At 38.2% G+C, this 15539-nt stretch overlaps 1 protein-coding gene across 1 annotated transcript in view; it reads left to right on the plus strand.

Moving 5' to 3' along the window:
- The window catches only part of EIF2B3 (eukaryotic translation initiation factor 2B subunit gamma), a 148904-nt gene that overhangs the window by 93347 nt on the left and 40018 nt on the right, over window positions 1-15539 (plus strand). Inside the window, exon 6 of the mRNA XM_082833915.1 lies at window positions 2372-2461. Coding sequence (XP_082690041.1) covers window positions 2372-2461 — 90 coding nt within the window. The remainder of the gene's footprint in view (window positions 1-2371; window positions 2462-15539) is intronic.

The following is a 15539-nucleotide window of genomic DNA, read 5'->3' on the forward strand; positions in this document are numbered from 1 at the left end:
GAGAAAAGAAAGAAGTCTCTTGAGAGACCTTATGAGGTAATAGAAAAGCCTTAGAGTCACAAATACCTACATTTCCATCCCAGTTCTACTACTGTCTACCTCTGTGACCTAGGAAGCTTACTTAACCTCTCTGAGTCTATGTTTTCCTAATCTGTAAAAGGAAGATGGAGATGTTGTGAAGATGTGAAAGCACATTGCAAAATGCCTGGCACATAATAACTATTCAGCAGATGGTGGTTCCAGTCCTTCCTTCCCTTAAGTAACTAGAATCAATTAGAGTATTGGGTTAAAGTTCACATACAGGGAATTCCCTGGTGGTCCAGTGGTTAGGACTCACCACTTTCACTGCAGGGTCCTGGGTTCGATCCCTAGTTGGGGAACTGAGATCCTGCAAACTGCATGGTGCAGCCAAAAAAAAAAGCTCACACATAGCAATATACTGAGAACAGATGTGAGTTGAGAGCATAGGAGAGTCCTGGGTTAATCAGTGTGCTATAGTCTGAGCCACAAGGATCATGTGCTATACATCTTGACTGACTCAAGAAGAAGTAGAAAACCTGAGTAGACCTAGAGCAATTAATGAAATCAACTTAGTAATTTAAAATCTTTCAACAAAGAAACATCTTTGAGGCTTCAAAATGTAAGGATGGCTTCTTTAGTGAATTCTATCAGACATTTTAAAAAGAAATAATACCAATCCTTCACAAAGTCTTCCAGAAAATGAAAGAAGGAATACTTCCCAACTTATTCTATGAGACCAGTATAACTCTTTGCTACCAAAGCTAGATAAAACACAAGACCAATATCCTTTATGAATATAGGTGAAAAAATCTTCAACAAAATGTTAGCAAAATGAATCCAGCAACCATGTCTAAGTGAGATTTATCCTAAGGGTGCAAGATTAGTTTAATATCTGAAAAACAATTAATATACTATGTTAATAGAATAAAAGATTAAAAACTACATGATTATCTCAATAGACACAGAAAAAAACATTTTTAAAAATGCACCACCCATTCATGATAAAACCTTTCAACAAGGCTTCCCTGTTGGCACAGTGGTTAAGAATCCACCTGCCAGTGCAGGGGACACGGGTTCGATCCCTGGTCCAGGAAGATCCCACATGCCGCGGAGCAACTAAGCCCATGCACCACAACTACTGAGCCTGTGCTCTAGAGCCCGCGAGCCACAACTACTGAGCCCACGTGCCACAGCCACTGAAGCCTGCGCGCCTAGAGCCCATGCTCCACAAGAGAAGCCACTGCAATGAGAAGCCCGCGCACCGTAACAAAGAGTAGCCCCCACTCGCCGCAACCAGAGAAAAACCCGCACGCAGCAATGAAGACCCAACGCAGCCAGAAATAATAAATAAATAAAATAAAATAATAAAATAAATAAATTTATTTTAAAAAAAGGCTATAAGCCAGTCAAAGCAGAGTTACACAGAGTAGAAGAAAAATGACAACCAGGCAGCTATGATCGGAATTGCCATTTTTCCACCCTACTCCTCCCCTCCTCTCCTTCAGCTATCTTTTATTTATTTTATTAAATAAAATGACTTTGAATATTATATTATAAGCATGACATTTCTTAAGGCTGAAACCAAAGATGGCAGACTAAATAGCAACTAGTCAAATGCCTTAATTTGACCTAATTTATTCAAGTCTTTGTCTATTCAACAACTATCTATTAAATATTTATTCTGTGTGAGGTACAATGCTAAGTGCTAAGACTATAAAAATAAATCTCTGCCCTCAGGGAACTTGTATTAGTCTAGTGGGAAAGAGCATAAGTAAGTAAGCTGTTACTTTACTGTATGGTAAGTTATCTAGTAGAGGTGGGCACCAAGTGTTGTGGGAACACAAATTTGGGTTGTCAGGGAAGGTTTTCTAGAGGGAGTATACCTGAGGAGAGCCCTAATGAATAATTAAGAGTAGGGACTTAGGAAGTATTCATAGAATTTTACTTCATCTTCTATGAACATGGAGTAATACATGCCAAATACTAGAGGAAAGCATGGCTAAAGTATGGCCTGCAGGAAGTGGGGCAGTTGAAGTAGAAGCAGGAAAATGTTAGTTACAAGAATTGTGGGTAGGAATTTGTAGTAAAATAGAAGAATGACTTGTCTGATTTGATGGCTCACCAATTTTCAATGTCTTTGGAAGCCTGAAGACCTCATAAAGTGTGAGAAAGGGCTTATATAAAGAGAAAAACTTTTCTGTGGTAGGATCAGAGCTGATATCCACCTTCTTGGTCTTCCCAGAGTGGGGTGTAGGCAGCATGTCTCTCACCCTTATAAAGTTTCTAATGCCTACTACCTAATAATAGGATAGAACTCATGTGACCCTCTTCTCTCTTATTCTTTTCGCAGGCACCCTAGAATACGTTTCCACACAGGCCTTGTGGACGCCCATCTCTACTGCTTGAAAAAATACGTTGTGGACTTCCTAATGGAAAATAAGTAAGAAGGAGGGGGATAGAGTCAAACCCATAGCACTTAAGCTACACTGTGACTTAATTAACAGTTTTAAACCTTGACAATAACCAGTTATAAATAACACAGTTTGTTATAGAAATGAATTCATGTTACAGCATACTGTTATTTCGTCGGTACCAGAGTCTCCTGCTTGTATTTTGGGGACCTGTGCTATGATAAACCAGTAATTTATTTTTATAAAACTAATAGTAACTTATGAAGCATCTTTCTGCAGTTTCAGGCTCTTTTTCCTTCATTCTGCAAGGGTGAGCCCCTCAACTCTGGTGCTATTTGTCTCCAAGCAGATGTCCTTTCCCTAGGCAATTATCCTGTAGATGGGCCCTCTTAGCAAAGGACCAGACTCTTACCCAAGAGGAGGAAAGAAAGAAGAGCAAGTTTTCCTCCAATTTTGGAAAAGTCCTTCACATCGAATAAAGTTTCATGAATGCAGAGAAACAAAATTTGGTACTTTCCCTGATTTTGCTTTGATAACAGAACTGTGGACCTTAAATACTTCCCAGAGACTGTGTCTGGCAGATCATAGGACGTGGATTTCCAGAGAGAAAACTTCCTTTTGTGATTGATCTCAAGGATTTTTGATAGGAAATGCAACTAGAGTCCTCAGAGGAACAGGAAGGAAAAGATTTAATAACTGCATGGTTAAGAAGAGTAGCAGCTAGTCTTCCTTGATGGCTGCTGGATAAGTTTCTGCCTTGAATGGTACTGGTAGACTGGAAAGCAATCAGGCTGGTACCACAGCAGCAAGTTCCCTCAGAACAGCTGGGGAAGGGAGTCTGAGAACCTGAGTTTAAGTGCTAAGCATGCACTTAAACTCAGGAATATTAAGGGGATATATACAGGAATATTAAGGGGAAGAGGAATTGTTCCTCCATGCCCAGTATAATATTTCTTGCAGCATCCTAACCCTCACCTGCCTACAACACCTGCTAAACCACTACAGAAAGGCCCATGTAGAGCCAATGGTGAAACAAATCATCTGGACTCCTGGAAAGCTTTCCCAGGGATTATTGTTTCTCTATTTTTTCTCACCAGGACAGTATTGCCCTGCTCCTCTCTGATTTATTATTCTGTTTTTTCATTCAATCAACACATATTTATTAAGCGCCTGTTATGAGTCAGGCATTGTACTAGATCAACTGTGGGATCCATCGTGAATAAGCAGACATGGGCCCTGCCCTCATGGAACTTACAGCCTTAGCTGCACAGTGGATTGTAGAGACTTTGCTTTTTAAATAGCAAGGAAACTTGCTACGAAGATTAGAGTGATCCAGGACCCATTTTCCACATACCAGTGTAGGCTATCCATATTATAAAAATGAAGTTAACTCTTTGCCATTAAAGGTTTATTTTTAATTAATTTATTTATTTTGTATTTATTTGGTTGCTCTGGGTCTTAGTTTCAGCTCGCGGGCTCCTTATTTGCAGCTCACCCACTCCTTAGTTGCGGCAGGAGGGCTCCTTAGTTGTGGCACGTGAACTGTTAGTTGCAGCATGCATGTGGGATCTAGTTCCCTGACCAGGGATGGAACCCGGGCCCCCTGCATTGGGAGCGTGGAGTCTTAACCACTGCGCCACCAGGGAAGTCCCTAAAGGGTTTATTTTTTATGCCCAAATGAAAATGAAGTCCTGTGAAATAGATCCTGCCCTTGACATGCTGAGAGGGGATACAATAGTGGTAGAGATCATGATTTTTTAAAAAATTCTTTTCCTATGGAAAATTTCACACAGATACAAAAGTAGAGAAAGTGATGTAATGAACTCCCATGTATCCATCACACAGCTTCAATAGTCACCAATTCATGGCCAATCTTTTTTTTTTTTGCGGTACGCAGGCCTCTCACTGTTGTGGCCTCTCCCGTTGCGGAGCACAGGCTCCGGACATGCAGGCTCAGCGGCCATGGCTCACAGGCCTAGCCGCTCCACGGCATGTGGGATCTTCCCGGACCAGGGCACGAACCCGTGTCCCCTGCATCAGCAGGCGGACTGTCAACCACTGCGCCACCAGGGAAGCCCTGGCCAATCTTTTTTTTTTTTTTTTTTAATATTTGCTACCGCCAATCTTGCTAGTGTCACACCGGATTATTTTAAAGCAAGTCATTATGATATAATTTCGTCTGTAATTATTTCAGTTGTAATTATCTATAAATATTTCAGTATATATCCCTAAAACATAAACAAATACCTCAATATTACTATCACACTTTAAAAAAAAAAATCTAACAATACTTCCTTAACACTACCAAATGGGATTGTAGCTTTTGGTGTCTGGATATGCAGACAGTTTTGCAACAAAGCTAGCCTCATCCTGGCTGTTGTAGCTCATTTGGCCACCACCAGTTAGCAGTTCCTACACCTGGCAAGTGTGTGTTCCTTGAGGACAAGCCTAAGTTTGGTGATTCTGTGGCTCCAGCACAGAAGCTCTGCCAAATGGGACTTTCCCAGAGCTTGCTGTAATAAGGAAGTATACAGAGGCTCAGCTCCACTACCTCCCCATCTCAAGATCTGTTAAAGAGACCCTTATCTCTTCTTTGCCCCATCTACCCTTTACTTCTCAGAGTTGTTGGGATTAAAGGCATTATATTGAAAATTGGTAAATTTCAATATAGAATTAGGAAAAGTATAAAGGCACAGCAGGACAAATTAGAATGGTACTTGAGGGAGATTCTTTATTCCTGGCTGGAATAGTGGAGGTTATGTCTCAAAGCTTTGAGAGATGGGATTGAACAGGTTGGTGGAGCGGTGTGTACAAGGCCTTAACAGCTGAGCAGGGAGTTACAGGTCTTTAAACAGAATAGTCCCATATGGAATGAGCAACGATTCAACCTGGCAGGGGAACATAGACTATTCCAAATGGGAAAGAGACTCTTTCAAGGTAAGTAAAAGGCATTTATAGTAATCTGACTATGAGGACACCTTTAGGGATGGAAAGGAAAAAGTAAACCTAGGAGACATAGCTTTAAGAAAGGACTGCTTTAGCAATCCTTTGTTTCACCTATGAAAATTAACATTCTGCCCTGTATATTTTTCTAGTTGTCTACATGTTAATGTCTTCCACCCAAATTCCTTGACATTAGATACCTACCTGGATTGGTAAGGCATTCAATATATGCTTGGTGAATGGAAGGAAAGGAGATGTGGTGACAGTTTAGACAGCAGAAGTAATTTTGTACATCAGTAGTTAGAGAAGAGACGAGTATTTCTGCAGTTGACTAAATAGAAAAGCTATAGGGAAAGCTGTGGAGAAAAGAAAACCTATACTGTCTTTGACAAGAGAAGTTTAGTAAGTGAGCTGTGTGACCCTGGACAGGTGTCTACCTTTCTGTACCCCACTTTCCTCATCTGGGACACATTGTACCTGACACGTGGTGGTTGTGAAAAATACTTGTAAAGAGCTTAGAGCAGTAGTTGGTGCATAGTAAGAACTTTTAATTGATCACCTGCTGTGTTGCTAGATGCTAAAGATAAAAAGATGGAGTTTCTGCCTTCAAGTTGCTCACAGTTTAGGGAGAAAGGGACAGGTTAAATTATTACAATAAAATGTGCTAAGTAGTATGAGAGTATAGTAGAGTAGTATAATAGTATACTAGAAGCACAAGGGAATTTTGGGGGGATGATGGAAGTACTCTATATCTTGATTTGGAGTAGTGATTACAGTAGTATACATTTGACAAAACTCATTGAACCGTATGTTTAAAGTAGGTACATTTTATTATATGTAAGTTAACTTTATTAAAAAAATTGATTTTAAGAGTTTAAAAAATGAATTGGACTTACCACAATTTTTTTAAAATTCAAAGCAACAGACATTTAAATATATTCTAACTGCTGTGTTGGAGGCTGAGGATACCAAGATGAATACAAAGTCTTATAGGCCATTGTCTCTGTAACCTTGAGAAAATTACATTATGAAACAAGAGAAAAAAAAAAAAAAAGCCAGAGATCCCCAGTCTTAGTAAATGGGAAAAGGGCACCTCAGGCAGCAGGAGTGTCATGACAGCTGGAAGATGTTCCAGCAACAGTGGGAGGGAGGGAGGGATTGAATGGTTTTTGAGCTGAACTAACATCAGTGGTTCAGATTAACTTTAGTGGCAAAATCCATCACTAAAACTGGGCAGAAATTAATAAGGTAATGTATTTCAATATTGATTTTTAGCTTACAGGCTATCATTTCTCAACTGGCTTAATATAGCATCCTCCTTGGTAGTCTTCTGCCTCCAGGCTCTCCCCTTTTAATCCATCCTCCACAAAACTACCAGAGGACTTTCTAAATTGCAAATCTGACTGCATCATTATTTGGTGACTAGCATTGCCACGTCCCAACATTTACCAGTTGAAGTAATGCACGGGCCCAGGAGTAGTGCCTGGGGTAATAAGGATGAGGCAGGAGTTTCCTTAGGGATGCCACTGTTTGGCTTGGATGCTGATATCTTTTGCTGAATGTCTGCTAGTCTACATGTGCATTAAGGCACTTAGCTTCATCAGTATGTGATCTTAGAACTAACCCAAGCTTTCTAAGTATCAAATAAATCTTAGAAGCCATTTAAAAAAAAAAAGAGGATTGGTAAGTTTGACTAATAACAAGTTTTAAAATTCTATATTGTGGGGGGAAAGTAAAACCAAATAAACAGTGTAAAAATAAACAGCAAAAGTGGGGGGAGGGGATATTTGCAATACCAGGATAACCCAAACACTAGTTTCCTCACATTACAAAGAGCACTTTAAAATCAATAAGGAAAAGACTAATGACTCCAGAAAAATGGGTAAAAGTTATAGGTAGTTGGTTCATAGAAAAAGCTAGTACACATATGAAAAGATGCCTACTCTTATAAATAAAAATGCACGTTAAACAGTTTTAGAATACTGTCTTTATGGCAAAGGTTTTTAAATTTTATGATAAGCTAGTAAAGCTGTGGGGAAATTCTCTTATACTGTTTTACATAAACTTTTTGTAGGGTAGTTGATGATACCTATCAAAACTTAAAATTATATACTCTTTGACTAAGCAGTTCCTCCCCGAAGAATGTATCCCACAGAAATATTTACTTAAGAGTATGGAAATATTCATTGCAAAATGTTCTTTGCAACATCCTTCATAACAGGGAAAAGTTATAACAATTTAAACAGGGTAATTAATTATATTATTGTGCAACTGTTAAAAAGAATGAAGTATAACTCTGTGTGGTGATATGGAAAGATTTCCAAGATATATTTACTAAAAAAAGCAAGTTGCAGTATTAGCGTGTATTTTCAGTGTAATATGATTCTATTTTTTGCTTTAAAGAAATAAAAAGATATACATATATATGCTTTAGAAGTTCTTTTTATCCATTTCTGAATGCAGTATGACAGATGGATGTTCCAAAGACTGTCTTGAAAATTTTAATTCAAAAATGTCTTGGATTTTATGTCCAGAGCCAGAGCAGAGCTTAGACTGAGTATTGTTACTGTGATGCTCTTGATGCTGAGTGGTGAGCTAAAAGTTTCTCCTCTTTTATAGTGTTATCTGATCTAAGCCTAAGGAAGCTGGCCTCTTAGGAACTTTTTGTTTGGCTTAGCAGGAGTTGCTCCAAAAGGAGACCGGTCCTGTAGTGAACTGAAGCAATATGCTGGCTCTCTGAGCTGAAGCCTGGAGAGACAGGAAGTTCATACCAGAATTAGTCGGTTTCCTTTACCACAGAAACCCAGAAAAAATTGTCTTTCTCTCCCTTTTCCTAACCTGCTAGACCTGCTAGCTGTTTAAGAGACCTAGAGGAAATTAATCTTCTTAAAAGGAAGAATTAAAGCTGAATACTTCCTTCCTGTTCAGAAAAACCCAAAGTTATAATTAATCTCTTGTAGTGTTTGAACCCAATCCATCTGTGCAGGACATACAGTCTTAGGGTTTGGCCTTCAGAGCAACAACCATGTACCAGATACTATTCTGGGTACTTTTCACACTTCATTCAGTCCTTAAAATATTTCTCTCATTTAGGTATTATCTTCATATTTATAAAAGAGGGAAATGAGGCTTAAAGTCATTTGCTTATTGTCATATAGTCAGCACCCCAACAAAATCAGCCACTGTTGATGAATTGATTGCTAGCAACATCTACCACATATCTCAGATGTCTCTGTGTTACAGACACACACACGTGCACACATATCTGGGGGGATAAGAGAGTAGTCACAGCTTCCTAGTCTTAGCTACACAGGGATGCAGAGGCGTACGGATGGGCCCCACAAACTAAAGTCAGGAATTGGGGATAGGCAGCCATGTTACAAGGTCAGAATCAGGGTGATAATTAAAGCCACACACAAGATGATGTTATAGACTGCTAGAAACCCGTGAGTCAGCGTAGGAAAGCAGAGAAAAGAAACAGAGATGAGAGACCATGGGAGATAGGCAGGAACCTTGGTTCCTTACTGTTCAGTTCAAGCATCCATATGACTTAGCTGTACTTGGTTTCCTGTCCTTAGATGTCCTAGAGATTGCATGAAGTATCCTTTACTTAAATAACAGAACAAAATTAAGCTAAGAATCTGTGGTTTATAACCTTCTAACCGGAGCTGTTATGTGGTAGCTGTGTACTGACATCTGAAGATGTAGATGCTCCCAAGATTAAACTAGGGTAGTCTCCTCTGGATGTCTTGGTTACATTCATTTTGATCTCTGGGACTTCTGGGAAATAACTTGCTGCTGAAAAAGGGACAAAGGCCTAGCAACACATTGTATTGACTTATAGTTAACTTAAATATAAGCCCCCCAGCTGAGCCTTGCCTAAGCTATCATAGGCGACCATGGGCCAGATTATGGTAGGAAAGATAACCTTTTTAAAGAAGACTTTTAAACTGGCATAATATTTATAATTAAAGCACTCCTAGGAAGAAGAATCATATGGAACCAGAAAGTCTAAAGCCAGAAGAAAAGATGTGTTTAGTTTGGTGAGGATTTAAAAATAATTCCTCTTTAAGTATAATGCTTAACTGGTGTGCTTGCCTTCTTTCTTCCTTCTCTGACAAATTCTTAAATATCCATTAAAGCTTACCTAGATATTACTCCTTTAGGAAGTTTTTTCTCAATTTTTTTTTCCCTTCACCCCCACTTAGAATAGATACCCTTGCTCTGTGCTACCATAGTATTCTGTGCTTTATCTCCATTAGGCATGAGATCATTCTCTCTTCTGATCTTGTATAATCTTCAATTATTACATGCATCCTATTAAACTGAATTTGCATGTCTGTTTTTACTACTTTTTTGAACCCCTTGAGGACAAAAACCAACTCTGATTCATCTTGTGACACACAGTAGATGCTCAGTAAATATAAAGGCAGCCAAACCGTCAACTTCATATGAGTGCATGGATTTACCTGTTTTGTTTCACTGTCATATCCCCACTGTCTAGAATATGCGTGGCACATTTTGGGTACTCAGTGAATAAATTCAGATGAATAAAATGTTAGTTGAATTGCCCTAAGCCTAAGCAGTCTCTCCAGCCTGTAGGATCTGAACCTGTTTTTCTTTCTCAAGACATATGCACCAACACTGAAAATTTATTCTTATAGAAGCTTTTAGTATTTTTGCTAAAAAGGGGAAAAGGATATCACAGAATACTGTATACCAAATACTTGGTTCTAAAGTCAGTACCTTTTAATCTAAAACAATTCCCTGTTTACTCTTCCAGATTATATCTGTTTTCTTTGAAGGAAAAAATAAAAAACTGAAAACAAAGCATAGGGTTAACTCAGCAATCACCTTTTCTTCCCAATTACAGCTCTGCTGAGAGAAGAGGCAAGAAAACCCAAGCCTTTAGTATTCTCCTCTGCAGACTTGAGTTCCAGGCCCTATAAAAGTAGGTTTTCTGTTCTACCTCTTTGCTAACTAATATTTTGAAGAACTGACTTGAAGTGGAAGACATTTAGAGGATTTTAATTCTCTTTTGATTTGCTTACAAAGACAGAAAAGCCAGAATGCAAAAGTAGCCAAATTTTTCCGTTTGCCGTGGACATAATTTTTAGACTTCCCCTGAAAACTTAGAGCCACAAGGAGGACCTGATCACAGATCAAGGCAAAATGCTAAAAATAACAGATTTAAGCAGAACTAAACTAAAACATTTCAAATGTTGGATTTTTAATGCTAGTAATATTAATAATGCAGAAATGTATTTAGAGTTCATTACATTTCCAAATCAGGAAAGCTCTGCTTCCTATCTCCAAAAATCAGAAGGAAAAATTATTGCCAGCTTTCTGGCCTAGAGGGATTACACTCAATCATTCACACAGTCACTCATTCGTTTATTCAAATAAATATTTATTTAGCACTGACTGAGTGTTTACTGGTAGAGAGACAGTAAGCAGAAAATTTTAAATCCTGTGGAAAGTGCTGTGGTTGCAGAAAACATGGGATACTAGTTAATATGGTATAGTGGAAAGAGTCATGGGCTTTGAGATAGATGTGGAGTAAGTTTCCGCTCTGCCAGTTATAAAAGCTGTGTTAACCTTAAGCAAGATAACTAACCTTTCTAAGCCTTGATTTCCTCACTTATAAAATGAGGACCATAATACCTACCATAAGGATTGCTGTAAGAATTTGAGATATGTGTATTAATTTCCTAGCACGGAACTCGCACATGATATGGATTCAAAAACAATACACACAGACCTACTAGAGAATGGACTTGAGGACACGGGAAGGGGGAAGGGTAAGCTGGGACAAAGTGAGAGAGTGGCATGGACATATGTACACTACCAAATGTAAAATAGATAGCTAGTGGGAAGCAGCCGCATAGCACAGGGAGATCAGCTCAGTGCTTTGTGACCACCTAGAGGGGTGGGATAGGGAGGGTGGGAGGGAGGGAGATGCAAGAGGGAAGAGATATGGGGACATATGTATATGTATAACTGATTCACTTTGTTATGCAGCAGAAACTGACACACCATTGTAAAGCAATTATACTCTAATAAAGATGTTTAAAAAATACATATAATTATTGTCTTTGCTATGAGAGTACAGAAACCTACAAGTGCTACAAAAGCCTTCCAAGGAGAGATGATATTTGAGAGCAGTCTTATGGCTCCGTAAGTTTTCACAAAGTTAACACTCCCTTGTAACTACTATTCAAGTCAAAAAATAGAACATTACCCAGTTTCCAGGCGCTCCCTTTAAACAACTATCCCCCCAACACACAAAAGTAACCACTATCTTGAGCATTAAATAAATTTAAGAAGATAAGACCAGATTTATACTTTAGAAAAATCACTGTGCCTGCAACACAAGAGGGTGGATTGAAGGAAGAAAAGACATGATCAAATTGTGCTTTAGAAAGGGTGTTCTGTCTGTAATATAAAGGATAGATTTCAAGAGGTAAGACTGGAGGAAGAGAAACCAATTAAAAGCAGCTGAAGGAATCCAGGCAAATAATGACAGTAGCTTAGACTAGGCAGTAGCGGTAGAGATGGAGAGTTGACAGTTTTGAAAGATTTGGCGGATAAAATCAGCAGTGTTTGGTGACTGGTTGTATGTGAGGAGTAGAGGAAGGAGGAAGAGTCAAGATGATTACCACATTTCTGGCTTGGGTGACTAAATGAATTTCCATATCACTAAGCAAGGTAATTAGTGTTTGGGGTTGGGGGGAGCATGTTTGAGAGAAAGATGATGGGTTCAGTTTTAGACATTGTGTTTAAGGTACCTGTGGGTCATCTAAATGGTGGCAGAGTCCATCAGGCAGTTGAAAATGTGAGACTAAACTAAAGAAGAGAGGCCTTGGCTATGCGTCTACCTTTGGGAATGAGCTGCAAAGAAACCACCAAGTGATCTATCTCAGGGAGACAAGTAGCATGAGAAAAATACAGGCAAAAAGAAAAATCCTGAGAAACACCAAATATTTCAGGGGAAACAAAGAAAGAGGTATCAGAAATAGGAACAGGTCAAGAGACTGATGCCACAGAAAGTAAGGGAAGAATGGCCGATGACTGTGAAATTTGGAAGATTCAAAAAATATTTTTAAAATACTACCAATAATTCTACTATTGTGAGATAATTGCGAACATTTTAGTGTATTTCTTTCCATCATTTTATTTATTTTTATATATACATATACACACTTCAGATTGTGCTGTAGAAATAAGTGCTTTCTGCTTTCTTTTTTTAAAAATTTTATTTATTTTTTTATAATTATCCATTTTATACATATTAGTGTATACATGTCAATCCTAATCTCCCAATTCATCACACCACCATCCCCACCCCCACGAGTCACTTTCCCCTCTTGGTGTCCATACGTTTGTTCTCTACATCTGTGTCTCTCTTTCTGCCCTGCAAACTGGTTCATCTGTACCATTTTTCTAGGATCCACATATCTGCATTAATATACGATATTTGTTTTTCTCTTTCTGACTTACTTCACTCTGCATGACAGTCTCTAGATCCATCCACATCTCTACAAATGACCCAATTTCGTTCCTTTTTATGGCTGAGTAATATTCCATTGTATATATGTACCACATCTTCTTTATCCATTCTTCTGTCGATTGACATTTAGGTTGCTTCCATTACCTGGCTATTGTAAATAGTGCTGCAGTGAACATTGGGGTGCATGTGTCTTTGAATTATGGTTTTCTCTGGGTATATGCCCAGTGGTGGAATTGCTGGGTCATATGGTGATTCTATTTTTCTTTTTTAAGGGACCTCCATATGGTTCTCCATAGTGGCTGTATCAATTTACATTCCCACCAACAGTGCAAGAGGGTTCCCTTTTCTCCACACCCTCTCCAGCATTTGTTGTTTGTAGATTTTCTGATGATGCCCATTCTAACTGGTGTGAGGTGATACCTCATTGCAGTTTTGATTTCCATTTCTCTAAAAATTAGTGATGTTGAGCAGCTTTTCATGTGCTTCTTGGCCATCTGTATGTCTTCTTTAGAGAAATGTCTATTTAGGTCTTCTGCCCATTTTTTGATTGGGTTGTTTGTTTTTTTAATATTGAGCTGCATGAGCTGTTTATGTATTTCAGAGATTAATCCTTTGTCCGTTGATTCGTTTGCAAATACTTTCTCCCATTCTGAAGGTTGTCTTTTCGTCTTGTTTATGGTTTCCTTTGCTGTACAAAAGCTTTTAAGATTCATTAGGTCCCATTTGTTAATTTTTGTTTTTATTTCCATTACTCTAGGAGGTGGATCAAAAAAGATCTTGCTGTGATTTATGTCAAAGAGTGTTCTTCCTATGTTTTCCTCTAAGAGTTTTATGGTGTCCAGTCTTACATTTAAGTCTCTAATCCATTTTGAGTTTATTTTTGTGTTTGGTGTTAGGGAGTGTTCTAATTTCATTCTTTTACATGTAGCTGTCCAGTTTTCCCAGCACCACTTATTGAAGAGACTGTCTTTTCTCCATTGTATATCCTTGCCTCCTTTGTCATAGATTAGTTGACCATAGGTGCATGGGTTTATCTCTAGGATTTCTATCCTGTTCCATTGATCTATATTTCTGTTTTTGTGCCAGTACCATATTGTCTTGATTACTGTAGCTTTGTAGTATACTCTGAAGTCAGGGAGTCTGATGCCTCCAGCTCTGTTTTTTTCCTTCAAGACTGCTTTGGCTGTTCAGGGTCTTTTGTGTCTCCATACAAATTTTAAGATTTTTTTGTTCCAGTTCTGTAAAAAATGCCATTGGTAATTTGATAGGGATTGCATTGAATCTGTAGGTTGCTTTGGGTAGTATAGTCATTTTCACAATATCGATTCTTCCAATCCAAGAACATGGTATATCTCTCCATCTGTTGGTATCATCTTTAATTTCTTTCATCAGTGTCATATAGTTTTCTACATACAGGTCTTTTGTCTCCCTAGGTAGGTTTATTGATAGGTATTTTATTCTTTTTGTTGCAGTGGTAAATGGGAGTGTTTCCTTAATTTCTCTTTCACTTTTTTCATCATTAGTGTGTAGGAATTCAAGAGATTTCTGTGCATTAATTTTGTATCCTGCAACTTTACCAAATTCATTGATTAGCTCTAATAGTTTTCTGGTGGCATCTTTAGGATTCTCTATGTATAGTATCATGTCATCTGCAAACAGTGACAGTTTTACTTCTTTTCCAATTTGTATTCCTTTTATTTCTTTTTCTTCTCTGATTTCTGTGGCTAGGATTTCCAAAACTAGATTGAATAATAGTGGCAAGAGTGGACATTCTTGTCTTGTTCCTTATCTTAGAGGAAATGGTTTCAGTTTTTCACCATTGAGAATGATGTTTGCTGTGGGTTTGTCGTATATGGCCTTTATTATGTTGAGGTAGGTTCCCTCCATGCCCACTTTCTCGAGAGTTTTTATCATAAGTGGGTGTTGAATTTTGTCAAAAGCTTTTTCTGCATCTATTGAGATGATCATATAGTTTTTCTTCTTCAATTTGTTAATATGGTGTATCACATTGATTGATTTGCGTATATTGAAGAATCCTTGCATCCCTAGGATAAATACCACTTGATCATGGTGTATGATCCTTTTAAAGCATTGTTGGATTCTGTTTGCTAGAATTTTGTTGAGGATTTTTGCATCTATATTCATCAGTGATATTGGTCTGTAATTTTTCTTTTTTTTGTAGTATTTTTGTCTGGTTTTGGTCACAGGGTGATGGTGGCCTCATAGAATGAGTTTGGGAGTGTTCCTTCCTCTGCAATTTTTTGGAAGAGTTTGAGAAGGATTGTTGTTAGCTCTTCTCTAAATGTTTGATAGAATTCACCTGTGAAGCCATCTGGTCTTAGACTTCTGTTTGTTGGAAGATTTTTAATCACAGTTTCAATTTCACTACTTGTGATTGGTATGTTCATATTTTCTGTTTCTTCCCTATTCAGTCTTGGAAGGTTATACCTTTCTAAGAATTTGTCCATTTCTTCCAGGTTGTCCATTTTATTGGCATAGAGTTGCTTGTAGTAGCCTCTTAGGATGCTTTGTATTTCTGTGGTGTCTGTTGTAACTTCTCCTTTTTCATTTCTAATTTTATTGATCTGAGTCCTCTCCCTCTTTTTCTTGATGAGTGTGGCTAATGGTTTATCAACTTTGTTTATCTTCTCAAA

The sequence above is a fragment of the Leucopleurus acutus genome (assembly GCF_964270905.1).
Source record: "Leucopleurus acutus genome assembly, chromosome: 2".
Lineage (NCBI taxonomy): Eukaryota > Metazoa > Chordata > Mammalia > Artiodactyla > Delphinidae > Leucopleurus > Leucopleurus acutus.